This window comes from Echeneis naucrates, chromosome 6, assembly GCF_900963305.1.
Source record: "Echeneis naucrates chromosome 6, fEcheNa1.1, whole genome shotgun sequence".
NCBI classification, from domain to species: domain Eukaryota; kingdom Metazoa; phylum Chordata; class Actinopteri; order Carangiformes; family Echeneidae; genus Echeneis; species Echeneis naucrates.
The window spans coordinates 8,593,943-8,608,652 of record NC_042516.1 but is presented as its reverse complement, the minus strand read 5'-3'; the positions used below and the strand labels follow the sequence as shown (position 1 = coordinate 8,608,652).

Below are 14,710 nucleotides of genomic sequence, written 5' to 3'. Positions count from 1 at the left end.
ACTGTGCTAAAACCTTGAAAACAGATTTATCCTCACAGATTGTCTTTCGTCTTGTTGTCAAGCAGAGAAAAGCTGTCTCACTCACTGGTTTAGATTTGATTAGTACAGAGAGCCCGAGGCTGAGTGGGGTTGAAGGCCTAATTTTAATACCCATTGTTCATCAGTGTTATCTTTACACAAAATTACATTTTTCAGTTCAGTTATGTCATTCATGAATTTAAATTTTCTTACTTTTAGTCTTCTTTTCTTAATTTATGGGCAAAAAATGTCACCATAAGAAAGAGAGGTCTTGAGATTTAAATGGTTTACTGTAGCTTTTATTAGGACTAATAACTGTCCAAATGTAGTCATCACTATCTTTGGCACGTCGGGAAACTAAGGCCATCAAGACAAAGCTGCAAGGAAAAGCAGAACTTCAAGATTCCCAACTTCCCAAATACAGTTCCAGACAAGGCTGAGTAAAACAAGGCCTACAGTGCGAAACACCGGTAGGAGTTAGGTAAGAAATGTTACTTTGTTCAGATCATTAAAGGCCCAACAGATTCTTCCTACATATAGCTCAAGCCAACAGATAAGACATAGTGTGATAAGAAAGTGATGCGTGCAGCAGAAGTCACTCACTTCTACACCGAGGTCTCTCGCTCCTCCAGCTCCACACTCCATTGGCCAGGCACTGAATGTGGGCAGGCCCGACACGGTAGTATCCAGGGTTGCAGGTGAAGATTATTTTAGTTCCATATTCGTAGTGCGAACCATTCACTATCCTCCATTTCCCATGGTCCAGAGAGAAGGAGCTGAGACTAGGACATGTCATGACTATGCCAAAAAGAAAAAAAGAAAAAGAAAAAAAAAAAAAAGCAAGAGGGGCTTAGTGGGGAATGCACATTGTTGTTTTTGGATTATTTAAATAGAATGACTTCTATTTCAATTTGTTCCCGGATTCTTCATATACACACTGCAAAGTCAAAACCTCAAAATATATGTAGCAACCCACGCAGAGTAAATACAAATACTCTGCTTTGCATTGAAAATCATTACAATAAGCTAATCAACAATTCTGCAGTTATACAAATGCTCTTTGACAACAAGGCTGTGTCTAAATTGGCACCAAATGAATTTCAAAACAAACCCTGTTTCCTTCTCTGCTGTCAGACACATATACAGTAGGGAATAAACATTGGTCTCAATGGTAAACAATGCTGTCAATCATTCTTTGTCGTGCACTCATCACTTTCAAACTAGGAGTTGCATTGGCATGTAAAACACTCAGCTGAGCCTTGGCAAGATATCGCCTCAACTACCGTCTTCACTTTCATCTGTCATCTTATCATACGCACCCAAAATGTTTGTGTTTCTGTAAGAACACCAAAACTACCATCTGCGTTAGGACTGCATCTCCCTTAAGATTTTTTGATACTACACAACATCTCCAAGGAATTTTCAGTCTCTCTTAATCCCTAAATAAATGATTTATCGGCATCTCTGCACTCTTTGCGACAGCGCAACTTTGATATGGTTCATTTCAGTTACAACCTGGACATCCCTCTCCAGAATCCCCAACTCACCGATACATCGTGGTATCTTGTTGTGGTTGCTCCAGGTGCTGTCTGGCTGGCAGACTGTGGTCGTGAGCTCTTTGGACGAGAGCCGGTAGCCGTTGTTGCAGAAGTAGGTCACGCGTGTGCCAACGGAGTAATCAGCAGCTAGCACACCTCCGTTCACTGGCGCACTGGGCACACCGCATGACACAGCTGTGGGCGACAACAGGACAATTGGCGACACACATGTTAATGCACAATACCAGTCACGTACTTGTCTGGTAAACACTAGAATGGTAGTGGTGAAATGTATTCTGTGCATGTGTTCTCACCGATGTAACCCACTTCTTCAGATTATACAAGCACTATTTTTTATTTTATTATTGTCTTTTACTTAGCTTAGACTTTTGCGAGTAAAAAGCCGACATTAAATAATCACTGTTGACACTCAGTGACCTGGTGGAGTTCTGCCAATAGACTGCAATCGTGACACTTTGACATGTCACAGCAGGAAACGTTCAGGTGAAATGAACAACATTAGTAACACAGCTTAGTTGAACCGCTTCCAGATACTGTATGTGCTGCTTGATTATATTGGCTTACTAGTTCTCTTGATGGAACTGAGCCATCGTTAAAAACAAAATGAGTCTCATTCATGCTTATCCTAGTTCAATTAGTGAAAAAGTCCATTACTGGGTCAACTACAGAAGTGCTATAGGTCAATAACAACGCAACAACATCAACTAGGAAAACAAAAGTATTTACACACAGCTAGAGCATTTAATAATAATGCAGGAAATCTTGTGTCACATCAATAATTAAACAGGTCATTTGCTTATGCTTTATTACAGGCCACTGGATCTAAAAATGGCTCTTCAGCTCTCTCAGTAGCAAGAAAAAGGCATTAAAGTATTACACATAGGACTGGCCCCGTGAGGACAAATGTATGGAGCCATTGCAGCCAATTCAGCCATTTTAAGAGTGGAAGTAGCCTGAGAAAGTGTGCGGTACAGTATATTACCAAATTCTCCATGGATCTGATAAAAACCCTAATCCTTCTCTATATAATATTCTACCTAAAGCTACGAGACCAAGTCCAAAAAACCAGTCAGGCGGACATTTTTTTTTATTATTATAAGGTACTTTTTTCCTATTGGGGGTCAACATAACCCTGACTTACATTTAAAGAAGACATCATTAAATGACTAGTGCATCCAATATGGTAACTCATTTGAAAATGAATCATCCCCAACATGCATATTTATAAACCAGTTAGACTTATACAGAACACCCACGCAAGAATGTGTCTTTACTTTATTTATCCTCAGAGGGAAATTCTGCTGTTTGGTAGCTTATCTTCTGATCGTTAAGGAGTTGTAAAGTCTGATGGCAGTGGGAATGAATGATTTTCTGTATCTTTCTGTCCAGCATCATAGATGGATTATCCATCCACTGCTGTGGTTTCTCTGATGCACAAGGGAATTATGAAGTGGATGGGCCGAATATTTTATGACGGTTTCTGCCTTCCTCTGTGTGCATCACTCCACCACAGTCCAATTTGGTTCCAATCACAGAGTCGGCTCTTTCCAACAGTTTGTCCGGCCATCTTGCATTCTTTTGTTTTAAGCTGCCACCGCAGCAGACTGTGGCATGTGACAGTATACTTTGACAGACTGGAAAACCTTTTGCTAATGTCTGAGGAGCTTAGCCTTCTTCAGAAAAAGAGGCAGCTTTTCTCAGCTGCTAAATGTACTGCATATTGTTTGCCCCGACGCAAATACAAATGAGACTAAACAAGCTTTGAAAATTCATATTAAATTAGACAGGATAGTTGATAGAGAAGAGCCTAATGCAATCGTCTGGAAGAGGTTCGGCCATCAAAGAACAGATCAACTTCAGAATTCAGGGTGCTGCTCAGTGTACCGGAAAAAAGCTGACTAGCAGCGGGAACACATCAAATCTGTCCACCATCTGAGGCAGTTCACCTCCATAATATAATCTGAGGGGTGAGGCACCAACAAAGTTTCAGACAGATGCCCATAAAAAATCATCAGCACCCCAAACGGGTTTTTATTGCTGCTCAATCTTCTTTCTCTATTCTGTAGCTACTTGGAGCACTTGTCATGTTCTTTTTTGTTACAGATTTGCACAAGAATAAGATAATCAGCCTTTTTGTGGTTAAAAAAATAGCTTAAAGATGATATTATTGACTTCTTGTTTGCATATGAAGACTGAAAACAAATAAAAGGTGAACAGTGACATATTTGTACCACATATCTAAATTATTATATAGATTTAGAGGAGAAGGTTTCAAAGACTTGGCAAACTAATTTGTCAGAAGTTTGTAGGTACAAACATCCATTGTGGGCATTCTTCTAACCCTTTTACTGACTTTGATAATGTTCATATCAATATCAGAATTGTATTGTATCAACTGAAACAAAGACACACTGTATATTTTGATATAAACTTTGGCCAATGTGCAGATGTCAAGTTTCAATTTAGAAACATTGAGTTTTCAAAAATCATCAAAGCTAAGAATGTCAGTGGGCCTGAAACATTACTTTAGGTCATTGCTCTTTCTCTGAGATACGTGAGCCACACTGATATATTAATATGTTGGACATGCGCCACATATACAAAATAAATCCGAACAAATGAAAGATTCAGCACACAGCAATGTAATCGCACTACCTCGCAGACAGCAGATGGACAGCATCTGTACCTTTGCATTAGCAGCAATAGCTGAGTTAATGTGCTTTGGAAAAAACTGTGTGCAATTACCAAACTGAAGGAATCAATCACAGGTGTGCAGTCTTTTTAGATCATTTTGAAGTGCAAGTTGATATCACTGCTTCGTGATAAAATGCGATTGAGCAGACCATCTGTTGATGTTTTCAAGTATGTGTGTATGTGTGGGAGTGTTTATTACTACTTGTACATGCTACCCTGCGCACCTAGATGTATATATATATATTTCACGTGTACATCAAAGAAGCCAATTAGGTGGGTGAGAACCAGCATCAGCAGGCACTGCATGCTAATGGCAAGATAGCTAAAGTAATTTGAGGAGGTGGAAAATGACAGAAGAAGGCAGGATTGATTTCTGCTTTTTTCCACCCGACAAGGTACTGGCTCTCAATTCAGCTGCTATGAAAACACATGAATGGAGCTTGGGCACAGACAGTGTGCTGCCTTAAGAGCCTGCCTGTCTGCCTGCCTGTGGAGCAGAGGAAGTGCAAAGGCAGTGACCAGAAGAACAAGAAAAAAGGCTGGCTCAAGTTAAAAATACAAGCTTGCCAGGGCCAGTGAGCTCACCTTGACATGCAGGAACTGGCGCATCCCAGGCGTAGTAACCATAGGTGGTCTTCTTGCACACAGCCGTGCCCTTTCCGATCAGCTTGTACCCCCTGTCGCAGGCCCAGCGCACCATGCTGTTGAGATGACCCCCAGTCTGGCTCACTACAAAACCGTGTTGTGGGGAATCCGGGGTACTGCAGTACATTGCTACCATAGTGGCATAAAGGAACAGGGAGTAGAAATGAAGAAGAAAGGCAAAGCAAAAGAGAGCAGAAAGAAACAGGACAGAAGTTGAGAATGAAGTCAAGGGAAGAGAATATAGGACAGATAAGCGAAACGTAAAGCATGGAAAAGGATACAAGGCATTAACAAATTTAGTTCAGAAAGAGAACATTTTTAATCTCAGCAAGTCTCCTCTGTAAATGTAGAACGATAAAGGAAAAAGCCCAAAGAGTGTCACATCTCTTATGCGCATTCATGTGATGCTGATGCATCCTCCCCATCTACCATAGCCTTCATTTTCTTCATCTCAGAACTCATCGAGCAAAAAAATAAAAAGGTAAATTTGATTTCTATATTACGAGCAAAAAATGGTCGATGGGTTCGAAAATTCAAAGGCGTACTATGTGCCTCATAAATGCTGTCAAACATTCCTTCAAATCAGCATGATTAAAAGATTGCAAGGATTTATGATGAAAAGACACGTTGGAGTTTAAGTCAGCTCCTGTTCAAGTCAATCAAGTTAAGGAGAACTTTCAAAAACTAATTTAGCAGACTAGCTTTTACACACACTAGACACTAGAGTATAAAATATAATGGAGAGACGCGACATAAAACATAAATGTCTTTTGTGCTTTTTTCATTATTATTGATGCATTTCAAATGGAAAGTTCTCTGTGCTACTCTAGTTTAGCACCACTTGCTTTATTAAAGAGCCAATTAAGAATTTAAAACCTTTTTGAATTTAAGGAGTGCAAAACAGCATGCAAGCCTTCCAGTGACTTCCTTCCTGCCTCATGGTTTTTACGTATCAAAGCATCTCCTATTATGAGCCATTATGATGTCTGTGGAAATTCAAAGTGTTTCTGTAAATGAACTGATATTAAAAACTCAACAAATAATGCCTTGAAACAACGATAGTCCACTGTGGTAAAAATCATGGGAACACGCTCTGTAAACACAAATATGGAGAAGCTGCAGCAGGTAAGTTACAATGAACATATGTCCCGCTACAATATAAAAATGAAGCGTCTCTTTACAGCGCCTAAAATATTATTGCACAAACTTTAATCCCATGACTTTTAACACCTTGCTGCTGTTTAAAGACAAAACACATTCAAATAACAGAGAAAAAGAGAATATGATTATAAACTGGATACATACTTTGATACTCACCCACATATCTGATGTGGAAGCCGCGTCGGTTGGTGCCGTGGTCAGAGGACCAGCGCAACAGGAGCTGGTGGCCTGTGGTGGTCAGGCTGAAAGGTGTTTCAATGTCACCACTGAGTGATGCTAAGCTCTGGCTGTAGATATTGGGACCTAGGTATGAGTACACATACACACAAACGCACACAAATAAAGAGTTTATAGGAGCCACATTAAAAAAACATCAATCGATAAACCATTAATCAAAAGCATGAACATGCTTCTTTGTGGTTTTTTTTTTAGCTTTCAGACTAAACAGTGTTAATTATCGATAAGCTAGAGAAATGACATGAGTATGATTTCCAAACAACATCCAACCATGGCATCAACCCTATTAACGGTGTAGAGAAGTATTGAAAAATACAGGAATATGAACGTACAAATGTTTTACAGTGAAACATTAAGGAGGGTCTGCATATACACATCTGATACTGAGGCAGCCTCACATTATTTTGCCATCGCCTTCCTCTCCCCAATCTAACAGCCCATTAAACAAACCCCCCCCCCAAAAAAAAAAAAGTTAATGTGATTTCCACAATATGAGCATCGAATAGCTGGGACAGGAAATCCAAGGCAGCGCTGTGCAACAGAAAAATTATTTTACGCTTGCAAACTGTTTATGCATCGCTAAAGTCCGAGCAGAACTCACCATCAAATATTTCCAGGATGTCAAACTCCTTCTCTGTCTGAAAGAGTTCAAAGTGCAGGGTGATGTTGTAACCCTTCTCTACGTTAATCAGCCAGGAGCACATCTGGAGATTGGGGTAGTTTTCAGGGTAGCCAGGACTTAAAATTACTCCTGTTGAATCAAAACGCACCTCGTGGGCCGGACATTGCACTGGGAGGAGAGGGGGGGAAAAACAAACCGAGGCCACATTAGAGGACAATGACAGAGCAGGAATGACAGCAAGCACAAGAGGAGCAACTAAACAAGCAAAAGAGGGCAGTGAAAGTGAGAAACTAGAGCAAACAAGATGAGTTGATGGAAAGGAAGACAGGAATTCAGCACAATGACAGCAGGAATAAGATTGAAAAAATAACTAGTCCTGAAACAATTACATGTTAGCCACGCTGATATTGCACCCGAGGGCTGATGTGGTGAGTCTGCTGTCGTCACCAGGCCCTCCTGAAATCAATCTACTGCGAACTTTGTATGGAAAATGGTGTTCGTGTGTGAGCGTTCAGCTCAGAGGAGTCCATTAATTTCCTGTTGGTTGAAATGTCTGAAATAATGACAATGCTGTTTCTTTCTTCTCCCTTTCTGTTGGTAACTCACGTTTCTCTTCAGGGACACAAGTGAAGAAACATGACGCACATAAAAGGTTAATGCCAACAACTGTTCCAAATAAAAAGGTCACTAGAAACAATCAGACATATATCAAAAAAAACAAACAAACAAACAAACAAAAAAAAAACTATGTGAATATTCCCTTTGGCCAGTTTCAACTGGCTGAACTTGAACAGCCTCTGGCTTAAAGACATGGGGCAGATAAAACCTTCAGGATGTCATATTCAGTCATCTTCGCAATGACAATGCATTTACCACGATATAGCAGTGGCTCTCTGTGGGCACATATGTCAAGAAAGTCTCCCATCACATTTTCTCAGCAATAACAACTCAAAAATATAAATATATATGGGAAAACAGAAAGCATGGCAGGATTTGGACACAGCAGCATCAATGCTGATGGAAACACTGTATTGGTTGGGAAATCCCTCATGAGCAGATCACATAAAATGCATGTTGTTTTGTTTTACAAGCCAAACAACACGAAGGAAAGTATGGTTTTCGAGAAATGTACCACACAGCGGAACGATGCACAGTGGTGGTAGGTCTGTTCAGCAGTCGTCTTCCGCCAGTTCAAAGAATATATACATAAACATACCATACCGTACTTCCCAAGGTCTAATCCACTACATATACATCTCTACTTACTGGAGTTTGTTAATGAAATAACGAAGCCCCCAGTAAGTTAATCCTACCAAGCATCAAACACAGGTCTCTTTAGTAAACAGAGTGCTTGGGCTTGAACTGCTGTGCCTCAAATTTTAAAAACAAACAAAAAAAAGGAACTAGGAGAAGCTTAAGACTGATTAAGGCACCTCAATATTGCTACTTTTTAAGATGAGTTTTTAAAATGTTACAACTTTATACTGGATATTATGATTAGCACAGTTCAGAGGCCGATATCCAGTGGACAATGTGGGAGCAGCTGGATGATCCGGAATTTGTGGATGATATAGTTCTCCTTTCGCATACACAGACACAAATGCAAGAGAAGACAGACAGAATGTGATCAAGTGATCATGATCCACTCCAAAACCAGCAACCCCATTTTCATGGACAGCACTGCCCTAGAGGGGGTAGAAGCTTTTCCCTACCTAGGCAACGTTGTGGACGCCACCGGAGGGACGGATGCTGACATCAGAAGCAGGATTAACAAGGCTAGAGTAGTATTTAACATGCTCAGAAAGATCTGGTGCCCAAAAAACATCTCCAACAACACTAAGATGCACATCTTCAACTCAACCGGAGAACAACAAAACACACAACACAAAGGCTGTGAACATTCCTCAACACCTGCCTCAGAAGGATACTAAACATCCGCATTGCTCACAAAGACAAAGTGAGCAATGTGGATCTGAGGAAAAGAACAAGTCAGGATCCCATAGGCTTACAAATTCAAAAGAGAAAGTGGGGTTGGATTGGTCACACCCTCAGAAAACCTGCCACAAACACCACCTGACAAGGCCTGAAATGGAACCCCCAAGGGACAAGGAAACAAGGTCAATTTTATTCTGTCTTGTGAATCAGACGCATCTCATTTCAAGGGAATCGGCACAAAACAGGCTGGGGAAATATTTTAACACCAAGGGAATTTAGGGGTGACATTGCATAGCCATGCAACGGCATTTTAGTGTTACCTTACAAGCCTAAAATGACAATCAGCAGATGGGTTGACAGCAAAATAAATCAGAATCAGGCACCACAAGAGAAGTCTTTTCCCTGTCCTATTGGGTAGCTGCCAACAGGAAATGGCCCCTTCACAAGTTTATTGCAGCAGTCTCATGAATGCGAATAGCAGGTCAACTCAAATTAAGTTCAACTAAGTCCCAAGGAGAGCAATTAGTTTCTTGCTTCAGGTGGCACAATGATGTAACATATCAAGCAAATGGAAATTCTTCACTACAATAATGAGGTGAGCAATCCCTATTTTAAACTCCAGGTAGATTTGAAGGAGGAATTCAATGAAAATGCACAGTATTTGATGGCTAATTGCTTTTTTCCTTTTGCTCAGCACTTAAAAGTTGTGATACTTTTTTCTGGATTTTCCCTGAGTACTTGCTCTGCTTTGAAGAGCACCGTTTTCACGAGACAAATTTTATTTGTTGTTTAATATACATTTGATTTTCTTTGTCGGGTCATGCTTCAGGTCAACGAAATTAATGATGCAGACCCATTGCATTGCTAGTGGAAAAAGAAACTATTTACGTTGAGGTATGCAAGATATTCCTAACCCTACCCAACATCAAAATGTTTTCGTTGTTGATAGCTATGTCTGCCTCTAAATGCTGTTTCGTGTTGGGACCAGGTGGTGTTCTTGAACTTCCTACCACTGTTGCATTTTTAAGAATAGAAGTTATAATATATTCTGTGAGTGGTGGTTTCTCTTCAGGGCATGCTAGATGGTACAATGACTCCAATGAAAATGACAAGACAGCTCTGTCAGATTGTGACAAGCTGGTTAGCATCTTAACTTGAAAAGACAAAAAGTGATATGGAAATCGAAGCAGAATGAGAGGTAACAATGGTGTTGCTTTCTGCTGCTGGAGATTTTGGTGAGTAGAGGAATACAGTGTGATAATGAATTTATGCTAGTCCGCCACTACACTCAAGGATATTGCTTTCTGAAATGATTCCAACATACTTCTATTGTTTTTGCCCTGCTACTTTAGACATTTTGAAACAAACAATGGCTTACGAATTGGAAAGCATTCAACTACAATTCCACTTATGTCGGGGTAAGATAATGATGCAGCTGCATGGCACACTATTATAATGTAGTATGCAATGAAGCTTTTCTCTTCTCTATTTTGTATCTCTCTTTAGAGAGTGTGTCTAAATTTGTTAGGTAGGCCCAGTGCAGCATAAGTACAAGCATGCCTTGCATGAGGGCATCCCACCCACACACCTAAATCTATGCACATTTGAGCTATTGGTCTGTTTAAGCTTTTGCATATACTAATCGGGGTATTCACTGGCAGTGCTGCCCGTAGCCTTCATCAATAAAGTATAGGAATCTGAGAAGCTTCTAGATACTGGATGACCGGTGAGGTCACTCAGCTTAAGATTTGCCATTGCTATATGATGATTTATTTATGAGGCTTTCCATTTTTAAAGTTAAATCAGCTACCCTCTGTCTCATAAGAGCAAAACAACGTAAGCCACAAAATCACTCCAGGGTGAACTCCACGATGTTACTCAGGCATCAAACAGTAGCAGCCAGAGATGAGAAAATCCAAATCACTAGGCCAACTCTGAGTTGTTTTATGAAAGCAGGGGTTTATTGAGTATCTATCATGCCTTGATCACCAGTCCAATGTGATTACTCATATTTTCTGAAAATAAAAAGAACGAAATCCTTATCAACTCACAACTTGTTGAGAAAAGACTTCAGGGCACTTCAAAAGATGGCTATCTAAAGGGAATAGAGGCATTCAGAGTGCTCTGTTGTCTTCGGCAAAGATGTGTTGGCATGTCAGGATGGCTGATGGTATTTGTTTTTTCGGTCCAAACTTCTGATGCAGCTAACACAGACATTTCTTTCTCTTTGCTTCTTTTTAGAAAATCCATGTTCTAAAAGAACAAGGCATTTTATATCTCCCAAAGACATTGGGCCATTTAAGCAAGATTAAGGGGTAACACGCAAACTATTACATCTTTCTATTGAAGAAAAGCGATGAAAGTCCACGGCCTAAGTACTTACACTTTTAGCAAAAAACAAGTGCCAAAAAAACCCCAAAACAAAACACTGCCGATCTGTAATTTGTTTCCCACTGAGCCTTCATAGTTAAGTGCCGGTTCTTAGTGGAGCAGAGGTCTGATCTTCGGTCAGCAGCTTTCCACCTCTGAGCGTTGAGAAATTAGAAATGAGATGCTGTTTGCCATCAGGAACCTGCTGGAGGGGGCCCTGCTAGCAGTCTGTTAAATGACGGATCAACAGTAAGCGCTGCTGCAGACATACTCAGCAGAGTACACACACACACACACACACACACACACACACACACACACGCTAACAAACACGAAGGCACAAACAACCATACAACAAATGACAACGTTGGTGCATTTGCAAACAGAAGCATTTAAATTCACTGTTAGGAATACTTGAACTGGCAAACACACGAACATTTACAAATCCACGCAAAGCTCCCGAAACATTCCCACAGACTCACACTGAATTAACTAACCTTGACAGATTGGTGGGGGTCCATCCATCTGTAGCCTCTCACCAAGACGACAGGTCAGAATCTCACTGCCCATCAAGGTGAAGCCTGGCAGGCACGAGTACCGAATAATATCCCCTGTGATGCCATTTATACCGCCAATCATGTGGACATACACAAAGAAATATACAGGCATGAGCCAGGAGTAGACATGAAGAACAAATCCATCCCTTCATCCATCATGTGAAACACACACACGAGCCCACGCACATACACACCCCCCATAGAGCTGTGTCAGTAAAAGCTTCCTTAGAACAAACACTCGAAACAGTAATTAACAACCCATTTTAAATGAAGATTGGCATCCTCTAGCAGGAGTACTGAAGGCACTTCATTACATTATAGAGCTGCAACACAGGCAAGCACAAACACAGATGTGCACTCACCCAAAGAAGTATGTGACACATTTGAAAGAAAATTTGCACTCAATTTCAATGACACAAAGTAAGGCAGCCAGTAACCACAGCTTCCACTTCATGTTCCTAATCACTTGTTAACATTGAAAATACAAACACCATGTACAGAGAGTTAATTAACCCCACCGTCAAACTGATATTTTGTTGTTCAAAGCATGAATACATAGGAGGAAAGGAATACAAGAAAGAAAAGCAAATAACATGAAAAAAAGACAAAGGACAAAGGCTTCAGATTGAAAACACATCAGCCGAGCATCAGTATCACAGAAAATAAGGGTAAATAGTAAATAGTATCAAATTAAAATATACAACAACATTATTTTGAAATGTAAAACGGGCAGATGGATGGAGACATTCTCAAAAAAGGACTAACAACAATGATATAGACATGCAAACAAAGGTTTCAACAAACAAATAATAGCTTAAGCTAACTAATTAATTAATGAGTGCAATCATTTCATATGTCTAGTCCTATTTTTTACCACCCTTCCGGGGCTGTCCAAGCAAATTACCTTATGTCTGGTACAAATTTATTTTAGTATGTATTGTCGCTGGCCAGTAAAGAAGAAAAATAAAATAAGACAAACCTATTTCAAACTCGTCATCATCAGTTAGGATAGTGGCGTTGGCGACAGGAGGGGGTGGCTGACAAGTTCTCAGTTGGTAAGCTGTCGGGGAGAGGACAAATACTGAAAACTGCAACAGAGCAATGGAAGCAGGGGAAAGAGGGTGCATGTGTTTGTGTGCGCGCGTGCATGTGTGCGTTTTCTATTCAACAACAGCACATTCTTTACTTTTTCATCATTGGGAAACTTGATTAGATCACAAATTGCTACCTATCACTGTTGATGATCATCAAAATCCAATCACTAATTTAGTCTGGATGGGGACATTTTATTATTAACCAACCTCTTTTCAAGGGGGGGCATTTTACCAGTGCAGTTGAAAATCAGCATAAGAAGGCATTTATCATTTATCATTATACTGAACTGGAAGGAAGACCATGTAGCAAAATGAGAAAAAGGTACATAATGACTAAAAAAAAAAAAGGTTAAAGGACTTCAAATATAGAAGGGCGGGGATGGTCTTGCTTTGTACTGATCTTAGTTACAACAGCAGGGTCCCTGAAATATCGAGAACTGCACATTAAATGAATGAGGGTCATTACAGCAGGTTACTTAGCTGGTATCAAAGGGGAGGTTACCATAATAATGTAGTACAAAGAAGCCGCTTGTGCTGAAGTCACTGTGGAACTTAATGAGGATTTGATTGGCGGTGGTGGACACGCCCTCCTGCACAGAGTTGCCACTGAACTGACCGATTTGAGGTGAGGCTTGATCAGGTCCATCCCTGATACACAAATAAAGAGAGGCAGAGAGAGCAATGGACGTGAGGGGGGAGGGAGAAAGAAAGAGTGGACGAGTAAAGGGAGGGGGATGACAGAGAGCAAGAGAGAGAGCAAATGATTTATGAATAAATACCAGTCATAACTTGCTGGGATCAAAGAGCAGGTCTAGTTATCTCCAAGCAGTCTTGTGAACCTTACAGACATTCTGACGATCTGAGAAAAGTTTCACATTAATCAGCAGTGTAAAAGTGGGAGTACATGTTAATTTATGAAGCAGTGTAGAGCTCAAACTTTTGCCGCCTCTAGCTATGTTACCTACGGTGACAAGCAAAAGCAGAAACTTGGAAGAATCTAAATTTATGTATAAATTTGTCTTGAATTGTATTCAGATCAACATCTACAATTTAGTTTGCGCTTTCAATCAAAGTATTTGAACTAACGCTTCGTTATTTTTGTCTTATGAATACATCATTCCGAGATTTACAGTGCATTCGGCCAAAAGTATGTGAACCCCTCTGCTATTGATGTGGACAAAAGCTAATTGGAGTTAGGAGTTAGCAAACCTGAAGTTCACAGAAGGGAAGTTTGGACTAGAATGAGAGTTCTGATTTATAGAAAATGTTTTCAGTTTGCAATTCACAAGAAGCTTCTGCTGTGAACCATGCCTTGCAAAAAAGACCTCAGAAGACATTAAAGAACAGTGGATTTGCATAAATAAATTAAATAGAGTCAAATATTGATGAATCCACAGTCGGAAAAACTGACGATAAATGAAAATGAGTTCTGTGGCTAACTCTCTCTACAGGAGTGGGCGTCCAGCTGAGATGAAAGCCACAGCTCAGGATCAATGATCAGTCGGATAAAACTGAGGTCCAGAGTAGCTGAGGGCCTAAAGGAAGCATAGAGCCTGGTTAACACCTTTGTTCATAAGTCAACCATACACAAGGCATAGCTCATAGCTGCAGGGAGCATGGTGTTCTGACAAAACATCACGAACAACGCTGCTGTGAAAATGTTTTGTAGACTCCGGAACTGAAGGCCGAATTGTTTGGCATGCAGCACTATACTGCATCCAAATATGAAAGCATCATCACAGTGGTATGGTAGTTGGTGGAAGCATCAGGATTTGGGAGGTTTTATAGCTCTAAGCCTGGACCTTTCGACATCATCAA

General features: G+C 40.4%; 1 protein-coding gene across 3 annotated transcripts in view; it reads right to left on the bottom strand.

Moving 5' to 3' along the window:
• LOC115044612 (CUB and sushi domain-containing protein 3-like) overlaps positions 1-14,710 on the bottom strand; it is a 203,345-nt gene that overhangs the window by 47,526 nt on the left and 141,109 nt on the right. For 2 of the 3 annotated variants that reach the window (XM_029503737.1, XM_029503740.1), the window contains 8 exons: positions 13,395-13,540; positions 12,778-12,858; positions 11,739-11,852; positions 6,916-7,104; positions 6,234-6,380; positions 4,857-5,045; positions 1,566-1,751; positions 622-816 (listed from right to left, as the gene is read on the bottom strand). In XM_029503737.1, coding sequence (XP_029359597.1) covers positions 622-816; positions 1,566-1,751; positions 4,857-5,045; positions 6,234-6,380; positions 6,916-7,104; positions 11,739-11,852; positions 12,778-12,858; positions 13,395-13,540 — 1,247 coding nt within the window. The remainder of the gene's footprint in view (positions 1-621; positions 817-1,565; positions 1,752-4,856; positions 5,046-6,233; positions 6,381-6,915; positions 7,105-11,738; positions 11,853-12,777; positions 12,859-13,394; positions 13,541-14,710) is intronic. The other variant, XM_029503739.1, reaches the window with a different exon arrangement.